General features: G+C 35.9%; 1 protein-coding gene across 21 annotated transcripts in view; it reads right to left on the minus strand.

Annotated features, from left to right (window-relative positions):
• The window catches only part of LOC113634383, a 304384-nt gene that overhangs the window by 192268 nt on the left and 89775 nt on the right, over positions 1–22341 (minus strand). For 9 of the 21 annotated variants that reach the window (XM_047822076.1, XM_047822074.1, XM_047822078.1 and 6 more), the window contains 34 exons: positions 22124–22297; positions 21346–21513; positions 20940–21113; positions 20275–20448; positions 19984–20157; positions 19707–19880; positions 19192–19359; positions 18674–18847; positions 17849–18022; positions 17328–17498; positions 15685–15855; positions 15340–15513; positions 14550–14726; positions 14091–14264; positions 13723–13896; positions 13234–13401; positions 12178–12351; positions 11826–11999; positions 10991–11164; positions 10383–10553; positions 8963–9133; positions 8617–8790; positions 7529–7705; positions 7069–7242; positions 6701–6874; positions 5605–5769; positions 5340–5513; positions 4347–4520; positions 3739–3909; positions 2852–3022; positions 2506–2679; positions 1470–1646; positions 739–912; positions 371–544 (listed from right to left, as the gene is read on the minus strand). In XM_047822076.1, the coding sequence (XP_047678032.1) occupies positions 371–544; positions 739–912; positions 1470–1646; positions 2506–2679; positions 2852–3022; positions 3739–3909; positions 4347–4520; positions 5340–5513; positions 5605–5769; positions 6701–6874; positions 7069–7242; positions 7529–7705; positions 8617–8790; positions 8963–9133; positions 10383–10553; positions 10991–11164; positions 11826–11999; positions 12178–12351; positions 13234–13401; positions 13723–13896; positions 14091–14264; positions 14550–14726; positions 15340–15513; positions 15685–15855; positions 17328–17498; positions 17849–18022; positions 18674–18847; positions 19192–19359; positions 19707–19880; positions 19984–20157; positions 20275–20448; positions 20940–21113; positions 21346–21513; positions 22124–22297 (5880 nt within the window). The remainder of the gene's footprint in view (positions 1–370; positions 545–738; positions 913–1469; positions 1647–2505; positions 2680–2851; positions 3023–3738; positions 3910–4346; positions 4521–5339; positions 5514–5604; positions 5770–6700; positions 6875–7068; positions 7243–7528; positions 7706–8616; positions 8791–8962; positions 9134–10382; positions 10554–10990; positions 11165–11825; positions 12000–12177; positions 12352–13233; positions 13402–13722; positions 13897–14090; positions 14265–14549; positions 14727–15339; positions 15514–15684; positions 15856–17327; positions 17499–17848; positions 18023–18673; positions 18848–19191; positions 19360–19706; positions 19881–19983; positions 20158–20274; positions 20449–20939; positions 21114–21345; positions 21514–22123; positions 22298–22341) is intronic. The other 12 variants (XM_047822088.1, XM_047822083.1, XM_047822077.1 and 9 more) reach the window with 11 other exon arrangements.

The raw sequence follows: 22341 nt of genomic DNA on the forward strand, positions 1-22341 counted from the left end.
TTGTCTATATATATTTATTGTGCCAAACTTATATTAGGACTGTTAGGTATAATTCTTTTGCGAAACTGCTTCCTTGAAAACACTGATTAAATTTATAGTTATCAGCTATGAATTAAGAGAAACAGTCAGTAGAAATTGTAATGTACACAACAGTAGCATACGGGTCTCAGGAGGTTAAATGAGAATGAATAAGAGACTGTCATTTGTAGTCTTACCCCTTTCCCTTCTGTGGGAGCATTAGGGACATTTGTCCAGGTAATTTCAAAATAACTAAATTATTTCACAGATTAGCTTAATTTTATTAGCATGATTAGCATGTGGGTAATAAGATGATTTCTAAACTGACTATGAAGTGTGTATTAGACGTTACCTCAGAGTCTCCAGTTTACAGTGTTTCTTCTTCAGTTCCTCAGAGAGCAGCTTCACTCCTGAATCCTGAATCCTGTTCTTACTCAGATTCAGCTCCTTCAGGGTGGAGTGTTCTGATCTGAGAGCTGTGAGCAGAGCTGAACATCCTTTCTCTGTCAGATTACACTCACTGAGTCTGAAAACACAATAAATCACAGGGTTTTTCTTTAACGCCTCTGTATGCAGAGGAGTGTCTTTTCTCGTCAAACTACTCATTACTACTGAAAAAGACTGAAAACTAGATGAATGATTGATCACCTAAAGACAAACCATTCAACATTAACATCACTAACTGAAGTTTACAGATTAATATAGAGTTTAATTCCTTACTGAAGTGTTTCAGGTCTGCAGTGTGGATCCTTCAGTAAAACAGAAAGCTGCTCTACTTCTGAGTCTCCTTTTATTTTCCCACTCAGATTCAGATCCATCTGCAGTATCGGGTTTCTACGCAAAACTCCAGTCAGATGATCAGAAGCTTTCTGTGCTTCAGGACTTTTCAACACCCTGTAGAGAGAAAGAACTGTCAGTGACTCAGGGGTAAAATGGACCCAAGTGCAGGATAGCATAAATTAAACAAGGATTCATTAACAAAAAACACAGAAGAGGAACACTGCTCAAGGGAACACGGCTCAAGGCAACGTGGCTCAACTAAATAGTACAAATAATTAATCAGACATGAAGGACAGGTGTGCAGAGGCGGGGAGGAAAAGTCATGGGCGGGGCAGACATGTGAACACAGAACATAAACAAAAAGGCACATGGCCAAGGTCCAGGTAGAATCCTGACAAGTACAGAGAAACATTAACACTAATTATATTTACAGCAATGTGGTGCTAGTTCTCAGTAATTGTTTGGTCCATGGTGGAAAACTAGTTTTAAACTTTATCAATATTACTTCAGCTTAATCTTTTACTTTAAATTTGTTTCTTTATTATAAAAAATGGTAAAATAAAGTGTGACCAAAAATACCACAGCATGCTACACAGTGGTTCAAACAATGAAACTTTACTAATAACTCAGAATTAATGCTGTATTTTACATGTACTGGTGAAAGCGCTCACCTCAGTGTCTTCAGTTTATATTTTTTATCATTCATCAAATCCCTAAGCTCCTTTATTCCTGATGCTCCAGGGTCGTTCCCTCTGAGGTCCAGCTCTATCAGGAGTGATGAGTGGTTTGACTTCAGAGCTTTAACCATATCAGTGTATCCTTTCTCTGTTATATTGCAGTCTGAAAGTCTGGAGAAGGAGCAGAAAGTTCACTATCATCAGGAAACATTTATAATGCTAATTATCTCATTACCTTGTTTGTGAGAATGTTCTTTATTTACTCCATGTGGTGCATGAACTCATTTGTAAATTATGTAAAACTGACAAGACCTGTAACAGTAATTACATTATTGATGCCCCCTCATTGGAACTAAACCACACACTGTGGATAACGGACGTCTGTCACATGAAATCACTCAAACCAGCCAGTGCAGCAGCTCATTATCACTGTCAGAAGACCTTGACAATGACAAGCCAGTCCTGGTCCATCTCAAGCAATTTGTAAAGAAACAACAGCATAACTGATGAGTGTTATAGTATAGCAGGCACAGATCATTTCTTCTGGTCATGGGGTCATGGTAACTTGTCTGTATTCACTGTAAAGCTGCTGAACTGCTGTATCTATCTCCAGTGTAATGTGTGTCTCTATCTGCAGGTCTAAGATGTATTTATACCTAATCAGGGCGATCAATGGGGCAAGTTTTCAAATGGGCTTTTTAGTGTTGTATTTTATGTAGTAAGATTATTTAATCCTCTGCCATCTGTACGCTGCTCTGTAGCTTTTATGTTTGTGTTGTAGTAGAAACATGTTTGTTTATGGCCTGATAAATACGTTTTATACCCCGTCTTTAGTACACCAATGACACTGGCTCTGCTAACACATGTTCTTTGTTAATATGTTCATTATTAGATTCTGTGTTTTGGGGAAATTTACCCCTGAATGAGTTTCTGACTAATTTATTCCTACATCATATATATAAACTTACAGAGAAGTAAAAATATCATTTATTATACATCATATAGTAAAGTGTACTATTAAATGTCTTACACAAGCTTCTGGAGTTTACAGGATGACTTATTTAGTAGAGTAGAGATCTGAATGGCTCCTGAATTTCCCAGTGTGTTCTCACTCAGGTCCAGTTCTGTCAGGTGTGAAGGGTTTGAAGTAAGAGCTGATATCAGATCAGTACAGCCTCTGTCTGTAACACTGCTCTTATTCAGCCTGCAGTCAGAGAACACAGCTGAGAAAATGTCTTTAACAACCCACAAGATCAACCATCAAAACTAATTCCAAGGTATAGAAACAATAGAGTGATCATGTGTACAGTGGAATATCTTTATAGATTTAATGTGAACACAAATAAAAACACCAGGTGAGGAATCAGACCACACACCTGAGTTTCTCAGTCCTACACTGTGGATCCTTCAGTAAAACAGAGAGCTGCTTCACTCCAGAGTCTCCAGATATTTTCCCACTCAGATCCAGTTCTCTCTGCAGTAAGGGGTTTGTACCCAGAACCTCAGTCAGAGAATCACAGACCTTTTCTGCTTCAGGACTCAAAATTCTGAAGAGAGAAAACACCTTTCATTATGATACTGATAACAGACCTCTGGATGTTTGTCCTCACAAGATGCTGATGTTAAATGATGTGAACCAGCACAGACAATTATTCTGATGCCTCAACATTAACGATGTAATAAATGTAATGCAAATGTAACAATATGGAAATGACTTTATTTAGCTAACTTTCTAGTTTTGAAGCTCACAACCTATTAAATGCTTTTCTGAGCTGTGTTTTTTGTGTGAGCTTGTCCTGGTTTCTACATCTCTGTCTCTTGTTGAACTGTTTTCAGAAGAATTTTTTCTATTTTATTTGCAGGGATCAGATTCAGAAAGTTGAAGTTGAATTTGTCCGACTACCAGCTCTCATCATGGGTTTAGACTGTCTTTAGTTTATGCTAAATTACTAAATTACAAAGTTTACAGAACTTTAAAAAGGTGACATAGATGTGGATGTCTCTGTTATCAGTAAGTCTACTTTGTGTTCTTACTAATTGTTATACCAGAAAAACCCTTAAAATAACCTTTATACATGAAGAAAGCTACTGAGGAAAAACTGCTGGTTATGATGATACCATAATGAGAATCTTGGACCGAAGAAAAACATGCAAACTTAACACCTTCACCACTTATTGGTGGAAGCATAAAGGATAAAATATTACAGTGTCAAATATTTCCAGTGTTCTAAAAAAAATAAACTAATGTAAATCAGAAACTCACCTCAAAATCAACTTAGAGTTTGGATTCCCTATAAAATAACTAAAAATGTTCCAATCTGACACACTGTAGTTCCCTCTGAGCTCCAGCTCTTTCAGAGGTGATGAGGAGTTTGATTCCAGAGCTTTAGCCAGATCACCACATTGTGTTTGTGTGAGATTACAGTTATTTATTCTGAAAGAAAATATTAATAAAGGACATTTCACAGTGAGACAGTGACATGACAGTGACAGAGCATCACTGAAGGCTTTGTAATTAATAATAATCTCAGTACAGGCCAGTAGACAACAGTTAGAACCATTAATTAAGAGAAGCACAGGTCACATTTCACAGGAGATTCGTGTAAATAGATTAATTATAATAAAATAAATAATAAAGCAGGCTACATTATAGGAGGTTACCTGTTTATAATTAAAGGATTTAGATTAATGTTTTAAAAGATTCTTTGAATTATTTATACAGTAAAATTATGTAAGATAAGGAATTTTAACTTAAAATAATTTCATGTTTTTCCTCTTATTATTAATTAAAAATCTGTTATAGACCTTTATTCTAATTTGTATAATCTTTTATTTTTTTTGTTTTTTTAACAAAGACTAAAAATAATTTACTGCAGTTTCTCCAGACTGCAGTTTGAGGTCTTCAGTAGATCACAGAGCTGCTTCACTCCTGTGTCTCCAATTTTATTGTCACTCAGGTTCAGCTCCTTGAGGTGTGAGGGGTTTGTTCTCAGAGCTGCTACAACAGCAGTACAGTCATCTTTAGTGAGACTGCATTTATACAACCTACAGAGAGAGAGAGAGAGAGAGAGAGAGAGAGAGAGAGAGAGAGAGAGAGAGAGAGAGAGAGAGAGAGAGAGGAAGAGAGACAGACGGAGAGAGAAGGAGGTTAGTCTCTGTCACTATTACACCCAGTGTTCCACTTCCTGTCCACCAGAGCTGGATAAATCAGTGGTCTGGACCCCTGGTCAGAGAAAGTTCAGGCCAGGGCTGTTAGTTTTTAATCAGTTGTGTAGTGGACCAATAAATCCAACCACCAGGAAAGGAAGAATCCTGCTGCTCCTTAATGACTTTTGTGAAACAAAAGATTTTTGTCATTATGTTTAAACTTCATGCATGTCCCAAACCTCCTTCTGGGCAGGTCTTTGGCTGTACCACGTTCATACACGATGCCCTGGACGTATGTGAGGTGGTGTATAAAGTTTGTGTTCAGAATTTTCGTGCCTGTAAGTCAGCAGTACTGAATGTGAATTACTGCAAGTTATTATTGTACAGGTTTACAACTCACAGCAGCTCAGGAACATTATATAGTAAATATTTGTTCTTCCTGAAGCTAATACTTTTGTTGTCATTTTGATAAAGATGAGTGCTGTGGCATTTAGTGAATATCTACTAAACTGGGTTGTAAGAAATGGGACATTTAAGTCTGTACTTTAAGTAAAATTGTGTTTTCCTCAAAGAGGCAGAACATAAAGTGAGTGCAGTTCACTGTGTCAGAGGTTTTCATATCAGTACAGACACAGTTAGCATGGCTACAGTCACTCCTGACTAAACAAGAGCACCTGAGTGAAAACAGAGATCTGTGTGTTTATAGCTGTTTCTTACACAAGTTTCTGCAGTCTGTAATGTGGATCCTGCAGCAGAGCTGAAAGCTGCTTCACTTTGATATTCTTTGGTGTTTTGGTGCTCAGATCCAGCTCCGTGTGCAGTAAGGGGTTCTTACTGAACATGTCTGTAAGACACGTGTAGGCTTCCTCTGCATCAGGACTTTTTAACAACCTGTAGAGGTTTAAAGGAAAAGTTCTTTTTAACAGAAATTATATTTGTTTAATATGATATTTGTATATATCATCATTGCTTATAGAATCACCTAAGCTTCAGGTTGTAAACTTTGTTGTCAGTAAGTAGTTTCACTCCTGAAGCTCCAGGGTCGTTCCCTCTGAGATCCAGCTCTCTCAGGTGTGATGATGAATTCTGTCTCAGAGCTTCAGCCAGAAAAGTGTATCCTTCCTCTGTTATACTGCAGTCTGAAAGTCTACACAAAATTACACCAATTGTATTATGTTTATGTAGGAAAGGTCTGTAAGTCTCTGTAAAAACCAGGAGTATAAATGTGGCAGCGTTCAGTGTATAAATTAACTGTATTTACTGTTGTTGTTCTCTTTGGGAACATGTTCTGAATTACACATTTGTGATGTCTGAATTTTTCTGAACTAATAAAGAGACATTATAAAGTCAGTACTGATAACTGGACCATACCAGTAAATATAAATAATTTAAAATATATATTTCTCTATTCAGTCTGACACGTCCTCTCAAATTCAGCCTGCTTTAATAAAAATAAATATAACGTTCAGATGAAAAAATCTCAGAGCTCGTAAAGTTTTTCCACATTTTGGTAGGTTTTAGCTTCACCTTAAAACAGATTTAACTCATTTGTTCCTCATCGATCTACACACAATACTCCACAATAACAAGGTAATATATGGATAATATTTTCCTTTAGCTGCTCATTCACACGTGTGTTTTTCTGTTTCAGACATTTAATGTTGTAGAAAGTCCCCAAAACAGGTAAGTTCCTGTTCTTACTCACATTATAGCAGCTATAAACAGTTGTTCTGGTTTCTCTTTTTTCTTTTACTTGAAGTTAATAAGTTAAAAATGCAGCTTACACTAAGAAAGTCTTTGTTGTGGATACTTTAATGTCTTAAAGTCATTGATACTGGAGAGTCCTTCTGTAAATGTACTGGGATTCACAGATGATTATATGAAAATATATAGGAGACTGTCTGTCATTTATGTTCTTCCCCTTTTCCCTCCTGTGGGGGCATTAGGGACATTTGTCCATGTTATTTCAAAATTACCAAATTATTTCACAGATTTGCTTAATTTTTTTTTTAGCATGATTAGCATGTGGGTAATAAGATGATTTCTAAACTGACTATGAAGTGTGTATTAGACGTTACCTCAGAATCTCCAGTTTACAGTGTTTATTCTTCAGTTCCTCAGAGAGCAGCTTCACTCCTGAATCCTGAATCCTGTTCTTACTCAGATTCAGCTCCTTCAGGGTGGAGTGTTCTGATCTGAGAGCTGTGAGCAGAGCTGAACATCCTTTCTCTGTCAGATTACACTCACTGAGTCTGAAAACACAATAAATCACAGGGTTTTTTTTTAACACTTCTGTATGCAGAGGAGCGTCTTTTCTCCTCAAACTACTCATTGCTACTGAAAAAGACTGAAAACTAGATGAATGATTGATCACCTAAAGACAAATAATTCAACATTAACATCACTAACTGAAGTTTACAGATTAATATAGAATTTAATTCCTTACTGAAGTGTTTCAGGTCTGCAGTGTGGATCCTTCAGTAAAACAGATAGCTGCTCTACTTCTGAGTCTCCTTTTATTTTCCCACTCAGATTCAGATCCGTCTGCAGTATCGGGTTTATACCCAGAACTTTAGTCAGATGATCAGAAGCTTTCTGTGCTTCAGGACTTTTTAACACCCTGTAGAGAGAAATAACAGAGAAACATTAACACTAATTATATTTACAGCAATGTGGTGCTAGTTCTCAGTAATTGTTTGGTCCATGGTGGAAAACTAGTTTTAAACATTAGCAATATTACTTCAGCATAATCTTTTACTTTAAATTGGTTTCTTTATTATAAAAAATGGTAAAATAAAGTGTGACCAAAAATATCACAGCGTGCTACACAGTGGTTCAAACAATGAAACTTTACTAATAACTCAGAATTAATGCTGTATTTTACATGTACTGGTGAAAGCGCTCACCTCAGTGTCTTCAGTTTACATTTTTTATCATTCATCAAATCCCTAAGCTCCTTTATTCCTGATGCTCCAGGGTCGTTCCCTCTGAGGTCCAGCTCTATCAGGAGTGATGAGTGGTTTGACTTCAGAGCTTTAACCATATCAGTGTATCCTTTCTCTGTTATATTGCAGTCTGAAAGTCTGGAGAAGGAGCAGAAAGTTCACTATCATCAGGAAACATTTATAATGCTAATTATCTCATTACCTTGTTTGTGAGAATGTTCTTTATTTACTCCATGTGGTGCATGAACTCATTTGTAAATTATGTAAAACTGACAAGACCTGTAACAGTAATTACATTATTGATGCCCCCTCATTGGAACTAAACCACACACTGTGGATAACGGACGTCTGTCACATGAAATCACTCAAACCAGCCAGTGCAGCAGCTCATTATCACTGTCAGAAGACCTTGACAATGACAAGCCAGTCCTGGTCCATCTCAAGCAATTTGTAAAGAAACAACAGCATAACTGATGAGTGTTATAGTATAGCAGGCACAGATCATTTCTTCTGGTCATGGGGTCATGGTAACTTGTCTGTATTCACTGTAAAGCTGCTGAACTGCTGTATCTATCTCCAGTGTAATGTGTGTCTCTATCTGCAGGTCTAAGATGTATTTATACCTAATAAGGGCGATCAATGGGGCAAGTTTTCAAATGGGCTATTTAGTGTTGTATTTTATGTAGTAAGATTATTTAATCCTCTGTCATCTGTACGCTGCTCTGTAGCTTTTATGTTTGTGTTGTAGTAGAAACATGTTTGTTTATGGCCTGATGAATATGTTTTTTCTAGCTTGGAATACTATATATTACGATATCGCCTTACTTTGGTGTTTCAAACACCCTGTCTTTATTACCCCAATGGCACTGGCTCTGCTAACACATGTTCTTTGTTAATATGTTCATTATTAGATTCTGTGTTTTGGGGAAATTTACCCCTGAATGAGTTTCTGACTAATTTATTCCTACATCATATATATAAACTTACAGAGAAGTAAAAATATCATTTATTATACATCATATAGTAAAGTGTACTATTAAATGCCTTACACAAGCTTCTGGAGTTTACAGGATGACTTATTTAGTAGAGTAGAGATCTGAATGGCTCCTGAATTTCCCAGTGTGTTCTCACTCAGGTCCAGTTCTGTCAGGTGTGAAGGGTTTGAAGTAAGAGCTGATATCAGATCAGTACAGCCGCTGTCTGTAACACTGCTCTTATTCAGCCTGCAGTCAGAGAACACAGCTGAGAAAATGTCTTTAACAACCCACAAGATCAACCATCAAAACTAATTCCAAGGTATAGAAACAATAGAGTGATCATGTGTACAGTGGAATATCTTTATAGATTTAATGTGAACACAAATAAAAACACCAGGTGAGGAATCAGACCACACACCTGAGTTTCTCAGTCCTACACTGTGGATCCTTCAGTAGAACAGAGAGCTGCTTCACTTCAGAGTCTCCAGATATTTTCCCTCTCAGATCCAGTTCCCTCAACAGTAAGGGGTTTGTACCCAGAACTTTAGTCAGATAATCACAGACCTTTTCTGCTTCAGGACTCAAAATTCTGAAGAGAGAAAACACCTTTCATTATGATACTGATAACAGACCTCTGGATGTTTGTCCCCACAAGATGCTGATGTTAAATGATGTGAACCAGCACAGACAATTATTCTGATGCCTCAGCATTAATAATGTAATAAATGTAATGTAAATGTAACAATATGGAAATGACTTTATTTAGCTAACTTTCTAGTTTTGCAGCTCAAAACCTATTACAGTAATACCTCGAGATATGAGTTTAATTCGTTCTGTGACCTTGCTCTTATCTCAATTTGCTCGTATCTCAAACCAATTTTCCCCATTTAAATTAATTGAAATCCCATTAGTCCGTTCCAGCTCACAAAATTCCGCTCCAGTTGTTTTGTTTATGTGTTTTGAATATGAAAAATGTACAATACCTGTTTTATAAATGACAAATATTGTATAAAAACATATAGTAATAAAAGCGAATGTTAAAAAAAATAAACTGGTTTTACTATAAAGTGTATTATTTATCTTGGAGACAGACGAATTGAGTTAACGGAAGATGCACACTGAGATTGAGAGAGGAGTAAACAGGAGGAGGAGTTGGGAGGAATTACACTTTCACTTTCCTTCACTTACTCGCTACTGTACACTCTTAATGCTACTTTACACAGCAGCTTGGATGCTCGTATCTCAAAAATTTGTTCGTATCTCAAGGCAAAAATTTGGTCGAATGACAGCTCGTATCTCCTAAAATTCTTATGTCAAAGCACTCGTATCTCGAGGTATCACTGTAAATGCTTTTCTGAGCTGTGTTTCTTTTGTGAGCTTGTCCTGGTTTCTAAATCTCTGTCTCTTGTTAAACTGTTTTCAGAAGAGTTTTTTCTATTTTATTTGCAGGGATCAGATTCAGAAAGTTGAGGTTGAATTAGTCCAACTACCAGCTCTCATCATGGGTTTAGACTGTCTTTAGTTTATGCAAATTACTAAGTTTACAGAACTTTAACAAGGTGACATAGATGTGGATGTCTCTGCTATCAGCAAGTCTATTTGTGTTCTTACTAATTGTTATACCAGAAAAACCCTTAAAATAACCTTTATACATGAAGAAAGCTACTGAGGAAAAACTGATGGTTATGATGATACCATAATGAGAATCTTGGGCCGAAGAAAAACATGCAAACTTAACACCTTCACCACTTACTGGTGGAAGCAAAAAGCATAAAATATTACATACTCAAATATTTCCAGTGTTCAAAAAAATACATAAATGTAAATTAAAAACTCACCTCAAAATCAACTTAGAGTTTGGATTCCCTATAAAATAACTAAAAATGTTCCACCCTGACACACTGTAGTTCCCTCTGAGCTCCAGCTCTTTCAGAGGTGATGAGGAGTTTGATTCCAGAGCTTTAGCCAGATCACCACATTGTGTTTGTGTGAGATTACAGTTATTTATTCTGAAAGAAAATATTAATAAAGGACATTTCACAGTGAGACAGTGACATGACAGTGACAGAGCATCACTGAAGGCTTTGTAATTAATAATAATCTCAGTACAGGCCAGTAGACAACAGTTAGAACCATTATTTAAGAGAAGCACAGGTCACATTTCACAGGAGATTCGTGTAAATAGATTAATTAAGCTACAGGTGTTACCTGTTTATAATTAAAGGATTTAGATGAACTACTTTTTTAGTTTCTTATTAAAAATAGTAACTTATTTCAGATAATCAATTTATAATAATAAATGATAATTTATTATCATGTTATGATAATTCAAAACAATTTAAAATGTCTTTTCTTCTAATGTAAATTCAGAACCTGTTATAGAAATTTCTTCATTTTATCCCTCAATTGTTTGTTTTTTTCTCAATAAAGACTAAAAATAATTTACTTCAGTTTCTCCAGACTGCAGTTTGAGGTCTTCAGTAGATCACAGAGCTGCTTCACTCCTGTGTCTCCAATTGTATTGTCACTCAGGTCCAGCTCCTTGAGGTGTGAGGGGATTGTTCTCAGAGCTGCTACAACAGCAGTACAGTCATCTTCAGTGAGACTGCATTTATACAACCTACAGAGAGAGAGAGAGAGAGAGAGAGAGAGAGAGAGAGAGAGAGAGAGAGAGAGAGAGAGAGAGAGAGAGAGAGAGAGAGAGACTGAGCAGGTAACTTTGTCTAATTTCAGTATAATTTTTCTCTATTTAATTTACTTTAATTTACTTAAAGAGTGTGAAGTTTCCTTATCAGGCTCCTGTTCTGTTCTTCTGTATCTGTCTCTACATGTTGCTCTGATCATGTCTGAGTATCGTATCACTTTATACCTCACTGTTGGCTTTGTGTCTTTAAGAATTCTTGCTGGTGGTATCTGTAATTCCTGCTGCAGTGTGTAATCATCTCACAGTTCCATACTGTACATTAATCTGTTACTGTAACTTCATTTATCTGTAGGATTTTATTATCTGTAGATTAACTGCTAGCTTCTGTCCAGTGTTTATAACATTTCTAGAAGGATTTCTCTTACTTTTAATAATAATTCAAGTTTATATTCAAAGATTAATCCAGCTGGTGGTTGTAGGCTTTTAAATAAAGTTTGTATAAATGGTATTAAAATACATATATCTGGTCATTACAAACTGTAACATGACATATTTCACCAGAACGTCTTCTAAAAGTCTTCTTAAAGACCTCTGCTCTTTCTGACATTATAGATTTTATTATAAATGATGCCTTTACCCCAGTTTCAGCAGTTTGAGTTGTTGATTCTTCAGCACATCACAGAGCTCCTTCATTCCTGATCCTCCCAGTTTATTCCCACTCAGCTCCAGCTCTCTCAGGTGTGAGGGGTTTAAACCCAGAGCTGATACCAGAGCAGCACAACCTTCATTTGTCATCCTGCAGTTATTTACTCTGGATACAGAGACAACAAGGAAGACAAGACTTCTGTTTAAATGTAGTTTTATATTGTTTAATGTAAAATACAGTTTAAAAGTAGACTTAAATATTTCATTAATGACATTATATACAGTTATTACATTCCAAAAGGAATACACTAGTGTTTAAGTATAAATAAGTGATCAATACTAACTTGAGTATCTCTGGTCTGCAGTGTGAATCCTCCAGAAGAGCAGAGAGCTGCTTCACCTGCGAGTCTCCAGATATTTTCTCACTCACATTGAGTTCTCTCTGCAGTAAGGGGTTCACACCCAGAGCTCTAGAAAGGAAATCACAACCTTCCTTTGCAGCAGAACTTTTCAACAACCTGCAGAGAGAGAAAGAGAGAAGCTTTTATACAAGAGGAAACACTCTAAAATCAGGATATGCTGCATGATCAGGGAAGATGAATTTATGACCTTTACTGAGAAGCCCTGGTGTTTTCTAAAACCAATCATTAGTAAATTAGTTTGTTCAGTTTCTTGTTTATGGTTTAAATTGTTGTTGAGTTGTAATTCTCACCATCTCCCTTGATGCCACCAATAAAAAAAAGACATAAAGTCTTGTAAAAAAAATCTTACAGAAATACAATAGTGCTGACTGCTAACAGACCATGACTACTTCTTCATTCAACACGGTTCATGGATCAGTTACATTTAATTTTAATGTCTGGATCTTTATATTGCTGCATTTACTAGTGGTGCTAAAATGTACTGTTAACCTGCTATTCTATTCATTTCAGCCAAATAATTATAGTAACATATCTGGATAATTCCACACACTGGGTTATGAATTAATCAAAACTAAATCAATTAAACTTTGTACATGTTTGAATTATTAAACAGCAAGTTTAAACACTGATTAAAGGCAGATGAGGGGACATGCAAATACAAAACTTTAACATAATAAAATTACAGTATGACTTTAATATTCCTAATTGTTTTGTTGTAATGCAAAATCATTTTGAAAACCTTTTTGAATATTTTTTAATAAACATATCTTTAGTTGTTACATGTACAGTATGATATTTTTTAATATAACGTCCATCCCTGTATCCTTAACAGATTATTTATATTTTAAAAAAATGAAAAAAGGGGCATCCAATACGACCATAAGATAAAAATATGTAACATATTTAACAAGTTGTCATATCCTGATACGTATATTATAAATTATTCTCTTATTATTCTAATGATTTAATAATATAAACCTCAGTGTGTTCAGTTTACAGTCTGGATCCTGTAGTAAATCAGTGAGCAGCTTCACTCCTGATGCTCCAGGGTCGTTCCCTCTGAGATCCAGCTCTATCAGGTGAGATGATTTCAGAGCTTCAGACAGAACAGTGTATCCTTCCTCTCTGATATTATTGTCCATTAACCTGAAAAATATTAACCTTTCAGAATTTTCCAAATGTTGTACAAAATGAATCCATATGATTCTATAAGCATTAAGATGTGGCTTTATATACAAATTGTGAATTCAATCAAATTTTATTGTTAATTTATTAACCCTAGCTTGTTACAGAACGAAGCCTGCACAAATGACTTGATTGCAATTAACAAACTAATATTACAATAATTCACTGCTTTAAATGAAAAAAGGAAAATTTTAAAAAAGAAATGTTTTACTGAATTACAAATACATATTTTACATCTTTATCATTGTCTGGATTATAAATGAAGTGTGTATTAGACGTTACCTCAGAGTCTCCAGTTTACAGTGTTTCTTCTTCAGTTCCTCAGAGAGCAGCTTCACTCCTGAATCCTGAATCCTGTTCTTACTCAGATTCAGCTCCTTCAGGGTGGAGTGTTCTGATCTGAGAGCTGTGAGCAGAGCTGAACATCCTTTCTCTGTCAGATTACACTCACGGAGTCTGAAAACACAATAAATCACAGGGGTTTTCTTTAACACTTCTGTATGCAGAGGAGCATCTTTTCTCCTCAAACTACTCATTACTACTGAAAAAGACTGAAAACTAGATGAATGATTGATCACCTAAAGACAAACCATTCAACATTAACATCAATAACTGAAGTTTACAGATTAATGTAGAATTTAATTCCTTACTGAAGTGTTTCAGGTCTGCAGTGTGGATCCTTCAGTAAAACAGAGAGCTGCTCTACTTCTGAGTCTCCATTTATTTTCCCACTCAGATTCAGATCCGTCTGCAGTATCGGGTTTATACCCAGAACTTCAGTCAGATGATCAGAAGCTTTCTGTGCTTCAGGACTTTTCAACACCCTGTAGAGAGAAATAACAGAGAAACATTAACAATAATTATATTTACAGCAATGTGGTGCTAGTTCTCAGTAATTGTTTGGTCCATGGTGGAAAATTAGTATTAAACATTATCAATATTACTTCAGCTTAATCTTTTACTGTAAATTTGTTTCTTTATTACAAAAAAATTAAAATAAAGTGTGGCCAAAAATATCACAGCGTGCTACACAGTGGTTCAAACAATAAAACTTTACTAATAACTCAGAATTAATGCTGTATTTTACATGTACTGGTGAAAGTGCTCACCTCAGTGTCTTCAGGTTATATTTTTTATCATTCATCAAATCCCTAAGCTCCTTTATTCCTGATGCTCCAGGGTCGTTCCCTCTGAGGTCCAGCTCTATCAGGGGTGATGAGTGGTTTGACTTCAGAGCTTTAACCACAGCAGTGTATCCTTTCTCTGTTATATTACAGTCTGAAAGTCTGGAGAAGGAGCAAAAAGTTCACCATCATCAGGAAACATTTATAATGCTAATTATCTCATTACCTTGTTTGTGAGAATGTTCTTTATTTACCCCATGTGGTGCATGAACTCATTTGTAAATTATGTAAAACTGACAAGACCTGTAACAGTAATTACATTATTGATGCCCCCTCATTGGAACTAAACCACACACTGTGGATAACGGATGTCTGTCACATGAAATCACTCAAACCAGCCAGTTCAGCAGCTCATTATCACTGTCAGAAGACCTTGACAATGACAAGCCAGTCCTGGTCCATCTCAAGTGTTGTAGTACAAATATGTTTGTTTATGGCCTGATGAATATGTTTTTTCTAGCTTAGAATACTATACATTACAATATCGCCTCACTGGTGTTTCAAACACCCCGTCTTTAGTACCCCAATGGCACTGGCTCTGGTAACACATGTTCTTTGTTAATATGTTCATTATTAGATTCTGTGTTTTTGGGAAATTTACCCCTGAATAAGGTTCTGACTAATTTATTCCTAGATCATTATATATAAACTTATAGAGAAGTAAAAATATATTTTATTTTATATAATATAGTAAAGTGTACTATAAATGTCTTACACAAGCTTCTGTAGTTTACAGGATGACTTATTTAGTAGAGTAGAGATCTGAATGGCTCCTGAATTTCCCAGTGTGTTCTCACTCAGGTCCAGTTCTGTCAGGTGTGAAGGGTTTGAAGTAAGAGCTGATATCAGATCAGTACAGCCTCTGTCTGTAACACTGCTCTTATTCAGCCTGAAGACAGAGAACACAGCTGAGAAAATGTCTTTAACAACCCACAAGATCAACCCTCAAAATAATTCCAAGGTAAAGAAACAATAGAGTGATCATGTGTACAGTGGAATATCTTTATAGATTTAATGTGAACACAAATAAAAACACCAAGTGAGGAATCAGACCACACACCTGAGTTTCTCAGTCCTACACTGTGGATCCTTCAGTAGAACAGAGAGCTGCTTCACTTCAGAGTCTCCAGATATTTTCCCACTCAGATCCAGTTCTCTCTGCAGTAAGGGGTTTGTACCCAGAACTTTAGTCAGAGAATCACAGACCTTTTCTGCTTCAGGACTCAAAATTCTGAAGAGAGAAAACACCTTTCATTATGATACTGATAACAGACCACTGGATGTTTGTCCCCACAAGATGCTGATGTTAAATGATGTGAACCAGCACAGACAATTATTCTGATGCCTCAGCATTAAGGATGTAATAAATGTAATGCAAATGTAACAATATGGAAATGACTTTATTTAGCTAACTTTCTAGTTTTGCAGCTCACAACCTATTAAAAGCTTTTCTGAGCTGTTTTTATTTATTTATTTATTTATTTATTTATTTATTTATTTATTTATTTATTTATTTATTTATTTATTTATTTATTTTGTGAGCTTGTCCTGGTTTCTACATCTCTGTCTCTGGTAAAATGTTTTCTGAAGAGTTTTTCTATTTTATTTGCAGGGATCAGATTTTTATCATTCAGAGTTGAATTAGTCCGACTACCAGCTCTCATCATGTGTTAAGACTGTGTTTAGCTTATGCTAAATTATTAAGTTTACAGAACTTTAACAAGTTGACATAGATGAGGATGTCTCTGCTATCAGTAAGTCTACTTTGTGTTCCTACTAATTGTTATACCAGAAAAACGATTAAAATAACCTTTATACATGAAGAAAGCTACTGAGGAAAAACTACTGGTTATGATGATACCATAATGAGAATCTTGGACCGAAGAAAAACATGTAAACTTAACACCTTCACCACTTATTGGTGGAAGAATAACTAAAATACTAGAATGTACATTTCCTGAAGAAAATGTGAATGGTTCTTGCATGTGGCAAATGTCCATGTTGTGATAATTTTTGATTTTCACGTGACATCTTGTGACGTGACGCCACCAGCTTACATGTGAGGCAGTTCCCCTCATTGTGCTGAGTGTTTTGATATGTCACATGTCCATGTTGTGCTAAATGTTGATTTTCACGTGACATCTCATGACGTCACGTGACGTCATCAGAATACCCGCGAGCAAGGTCCCCTCATTGTTCTGAGTGTTTTCATGTCACATGTCCATGTTGTACAAATTTTTTATTTTCACGTGACATCACGTGACGTGACCAGAATACACGTGAGGCAGTTCCCCTCATCGGGCTGAGTGTTTTGATATATGACATGTCCATGTTGTGCTAACTTTTTGATTTCGCTTATTGTGGGGATGGGGCTACATGTGACGTCACGTGGTGTCGAGTGCCGTCACCAGAATACCCGGTGGGGTGCCAATACGTTTGGAGAAAAGTGGCTACTGAGGGTTTGGACATTTTGTGTCCAAAAGTGGCTACTGAGGGTTTGGACTCAATGAGCCGGTCAATTTGACACCTCATTCATGGGTGTAGGACAAAAGCTGCGGGACAAGTTACGCCGATTTTTTGTCCGGAAGAATTATAATAAGTATGCAAGATAAGAATGTTGCTTTGCAAGCACCATTAACTACAGTGTAAAATATTTCCAGTGTTTTAAAAAAAAAAATACATTAATGTAAATCAGAAACTCACCTCAAAATCAGCTTAGAGTTTGGATTCCCTATAAAATAACTAAAAATGTTCCATCCTGTCACACTGTAGTTCCCTCTGAGATCCAGCTCTTTCAGAGGTGATGAGGAGTTTGATTCCAGAGCTTTAGCCAGATCACCACATTGTGTTTGTGTGAGATTACAGTTATTTATTCTGAAAGAAAATATTAATAAAGGACATTTCACAGTGAGACAGTGACATGACAGTGACAGAGCATCACTGAAGGCTTTGTAATTAATAATAATCTCAGTACAGGCCAGTAGACAACAGTTAGAACCATTATTTAAGAGAATCACATGTCACATTTCACAGGAGATTCATGTAATTAGATTAATTAAGCTACAGGTGTTACCTGTTTATAATTAAGGGACTTAGATTAATGTTTTAATAGTTTATTTGACTTATTTATACAGTAAAATTATGCAAGATAAGGAATTTTAATTTAATTTAATTTGAGAGTATTATCTCTCATTGGTTTTGTTTTTAAACAAAAAATAATTTACTTCAGTTTCTCCAGACTGCAGTTTGAGGTCTTCAGTAGATCACAGAGCTGCTTCACTCCTGTGTCTCCAATTGTATTGTCACTCAGGTCCAGCTCCTTGAGGTGTGAGGGGTTTGTTCTCAGAGCTGCTACAACAGCAGTACAGTCATCTTCAGTGAGACTGCATTTATACAACCTACAGAGACAGACAGAGAGAGAGAGAGAGAGAGAGAGAGAGAGAGAGAGAGAGAGAGAGAGAGAGAGAGAGAGAGAGAGAGAGAGAGAGAGACTGTAATTATACAACCTAGAATACAATTACACAACACTAATTACACAACTAAGAGAATGAAGCAGACTTGTGGTGGTTTCAAACAGCCCAGAATAAACTGATCTGGTTCATTATATTTGCAGGATCTGACAGAAGTAACTACACCCCTCACATTTTTGTAAATGTTTTATTATATCTTTTCATGTGACACTGAAGAAATGACCCTGTGCTCCAATGTAAAGTAGTGAGTGTACAGCTTGTATAACAGTGCAAATTTTCTGTCCTTTTAAAATAACTCAACACACAGACATTTATGTCTACACCACTAAACCACCATTTTCACACCCCTAAAAGAAAATTTTGAAATTGGGCCCAAAGTGTCAATATTTTGTGTGGCCACCATTATTTTCCATCATCTCTCATGTGTCTCTTCTGTTTAAATGTAGTTTTATATTGTTTAATGTAAAATATACAGTTTAAAAGTAGACTAAAATATTTCATTAATGACATTATATAGCGTTATTACATTCCAAAAGGAATACACTAGTGTTTAAGTATAAATAAGTCATCAATACTAACTTGAGTCTCTCTGGTCTGCAGTGTGAATCCTCCAGAAGAGCAGAGAGCTGCTTCACCTGCGAGTCTCCAGATATTTTCTCACTCACATTGAGTTCTCTCTGCAGTAAGGGGTTCACACCCAGAACTCTAGAAAGGAAATCACAACCTTCCTGTGCAGCAGAACTTTTCAACAACCTGCAGAAAGAGAGAAAGAGAGAAAGAAGATTTTATACAAGAGGAAAAACTCAGACCATGACTTCTTCTTCATTCAACACGGTTCATGGATCAGTGTGTTACATTTAATTTTAATGTCTAGATGCAGGAAAGTTTTCTATTTCTGTAATGATTAGTGGTGCTAAGTTTAGTGTTAAAGTTGTTTTATACTTCCCTTTTAACATTCAAACAAAAAAACCCTGAAACATCCCTGTAGTCCATAACACATTAAAAAAAACAATAAAGTAAAACATATGGAACATATTTACATGTAGTCCTGATATGTATATTATAAATTATTCTCTTAATGATTTAATAATATAAACCTCAGTGTGTTCAGTTTACAGTCTGGATCCTGTAGTAAATCAGTGAGCCGCTTCACTCCTGATGCTCCAGGGTCGTTCCCTCTGAGATCCAGCTCTATCAGGTGATATGATTTCAGAGCTTCAGACAGAACAGTGTATCCTTCCTCTCTGATATTATTGTCCATTAACCTGAAAAAACAAAATTAATTTTTCTTTCAAAATATCCTAAACCTAATATCCTAAATCTAACAATCTATTTTTTTTAATTATAACAAATTTTGTAATTACAATGTGTTCTAATTTATTCAGTTTTTCTCTTTAGAATATGGATACACAAAAATTTAACAGCAATTAACTAAAGCAATTAAAGTCTGTACAACCTATGCACATTTCAGTTACACACAAATCATTTAATTAAATTACACATTTCATTTTAATTCCACAGTCATTTAAACTAGTATATAAAAATACTTTGATGCTTCACTGTGGCTGTTTATTAAATGTAGACTTAGTCATGATTTCAGCTTTTACTTCACCTCAGTATTGTGAGTGCAGACTGTGGATTCTTCAGTCCAGCAGAAAGCTGAGTGACTCCTGAATCCTGCAGACTGTTGTTACTCAGGTCCAGTTCTCTCAGATGGGAATATTCAGAACTGAGAACTTCAGCTAGAGCTGAACTGCTTCCATCAGTTATAGAACATGTGTTAAGCCTGATGAAATCAGAGGAAATCAGAGGAACAATAAACGTACAAATTCAACACAATAAGTGCCTATATACCAAAATTCACCCACATTTTACATTTTTTAACTTACCTCAGTATCTCCAGGTTACAGTGTTGATGTTTCAGTCCAGCAGAAATCTGAGTGACTCCTGAATCCTGCAGACTGTTGTTACTCAGGTCCAGTTCTCTCAGATGGGAATATTCAGAACTGAGAACTTCAGCTAGAGCTGAACAACTTTCCTCCATTAAATCACATGTTTTAAGCCTAAATATAAAGTCAGGAAGGGAGAAAAGATTTTAGTATTTAAGAACTTTAATCACCAACATTTACTGAGGTTTATTATCTGACTGCTCGTCATCACTCTATAAGAAATAAACTTACCTCAGTATCTCCAGTTTACAGTGTTGATGTTTCAGTCCAGCAGAAAGCTGAGTGACTCCTGAATCCTGCAGACTGTTTTCACTCAGGTCCAGTTCTCTCACACTACAGAACTGGAATTTCAGAGCGCTGGCTAAAGCTGAACAGCTCTCCACAGTCAGATTACATTTATTCAGCCTAAATAAGAAACATCATGTTAGCAGAACTACAAACTCAGTCTTCATTCTGTAGACATGACGGAAGTCATTGTATTATCATGTGGACCAAAGTAAGTATTCTGGGTAAATTTGGATCATTAGAGGTCATTAGTGGTTATTTATAACAGAATTAAAAAGAATTTCCTCTTTTAATTGACATTATGTCTTAGTGATTAAATCCTGTTTTAAGATTTAACTAAAATGTTGAACATGTTGATCATTTCTACTTCTGTTCAATAACTTAACACTTTTCAGTGATGTAACAGGACCCAGGTGTCTCTATAAGACCTATATATGAGGTTCCTCTGGAGAAAGACAGGATAAATTCTGTTGTTTCATCAATTATAGAAAACAAAAATGTAATTAAAATTACATTAGTGAATACTTGGTGTTTACATAATGGCAGGTCTCATTAAAAACATGTTATTAATAAAACTCAGCTGATAGAGAAACATATATAAGAAAACTTACTTAATTATCTGAAATTTACAGTGAGAGTCTTCCATCAGAGCAGAGAGCTGCTTCACTCCTGAGTCTCCTGGTTCATTCCTGCTCAGATCCAGCTCTTTTAGGAGTAAACAGTTTGTACCTATAGTGGAATTTAGCCAAGTACAGGCCTCCTGTGCAGCAGAGCTCTTCAACAACCTGCAGAAAGTCATTTTTATTTAGTGTTTACAGTATAATTAGACCCATATTAATGAGAACAGTATGGCTGCTTTTACTTATGTCATGATTTTAAAAATTGAATGTAAATCTCATTAAGTTACAAACTTAATCTTTTTTCCACAAATAAACTATGAAGGTTATTAGTTATTAGGTTATATAATTCATTTATATTTAATATTGAATTAATTGTATTTGTTTATAGAAGAATCACCTCAGTGTGTTTAGTTTACAGTCTGGATCCTGTAGTAAATCAGTGAGCAGCTTCACTCCTGATGCTCCAGGGTTGTTCCCTCTGAGATCCAGCTCTATCAGGTGAGATGATTTCAGAGCTTCAGACAGAGCAATGTATCCTTCCTCTGTTATACCGCAGTCTGAAAGTCTGTGAGAACAAATGTCTATTATTATTTATTCATGACAGAAATCTAAATCTAGATCTAAATTGTAGAATTTAGTTTAAAATGCTTTTGCTTGGTGGTGTAAATGGATATCAGAATCAGAATTAAAAGGTAACTGTAATGTTTTCTTTAAAGGTTTGAACATCTTGGTAGTTTCTAGCTACCTGATCATAAACCTAAAATTATTTTCCAAATAATCAACACTTCTAGGTTAATCAATTAATGAAAGGGCAGTATTACTATTTTTCTAGTGTCAGGACAACTCTGTCAATGAACTCAGTTTCCCAGAATGCACTGTGGCCTACAGTCACTTCAGACAACACGTCCCAGAACCCATTACCCCTAACTTTCTCGCACTCTCCTGTTCCTGTTCTTTCACATCTCACATTGTGACGATGTAAAGCTCAGTTTGTGTTACACCTGGAATTACCAAGCCTTTTGTTTCTGTTAGTTGTTAGATGTCTGGTGTCTGACCCCTGGTATTTCCCTGTATGCTGCTTACTTATTGCCTAACCATGGTCCTCACTACAAGCATTTCAATCAATTTTAACTTCTAACTTGAAACCTGAACTTGAATAATAAAGATGAACTGACCTCAGTGTCTCCAGTTTACAGTTTGGACTCCTCAGTCCAGCACAAAGCTGCTTCACTCCTGAGTCCTCCAGAGGATTACTGCTCAGATCCACCTCAGTCAGCTTGGAGGATTCTGAGCTGAGAACTGTGTGTAAAGACCTGCAGCTTCTCTCTGTCATGTTACACTCACTGAGCCTGAAAGGAGAAAATGAAAGTGTCAGCTGCAGTACTGAATCTGT

Source organism: Tachysurus fulvidraco, chromosome 13 (assembly GCF_022655615.1).
Source record: "Tachysurus fulvidraco isolate hzauxx_2018 chromosome 13, HZAU_PFXX_2.0, whole genome shotgun sequence".
NCBI lineage: Eukaryota > Metazoa > Chordata > Actinopteri > Siluriformes > Bagridae > Tachysurus > Tachysurus fulvidraco.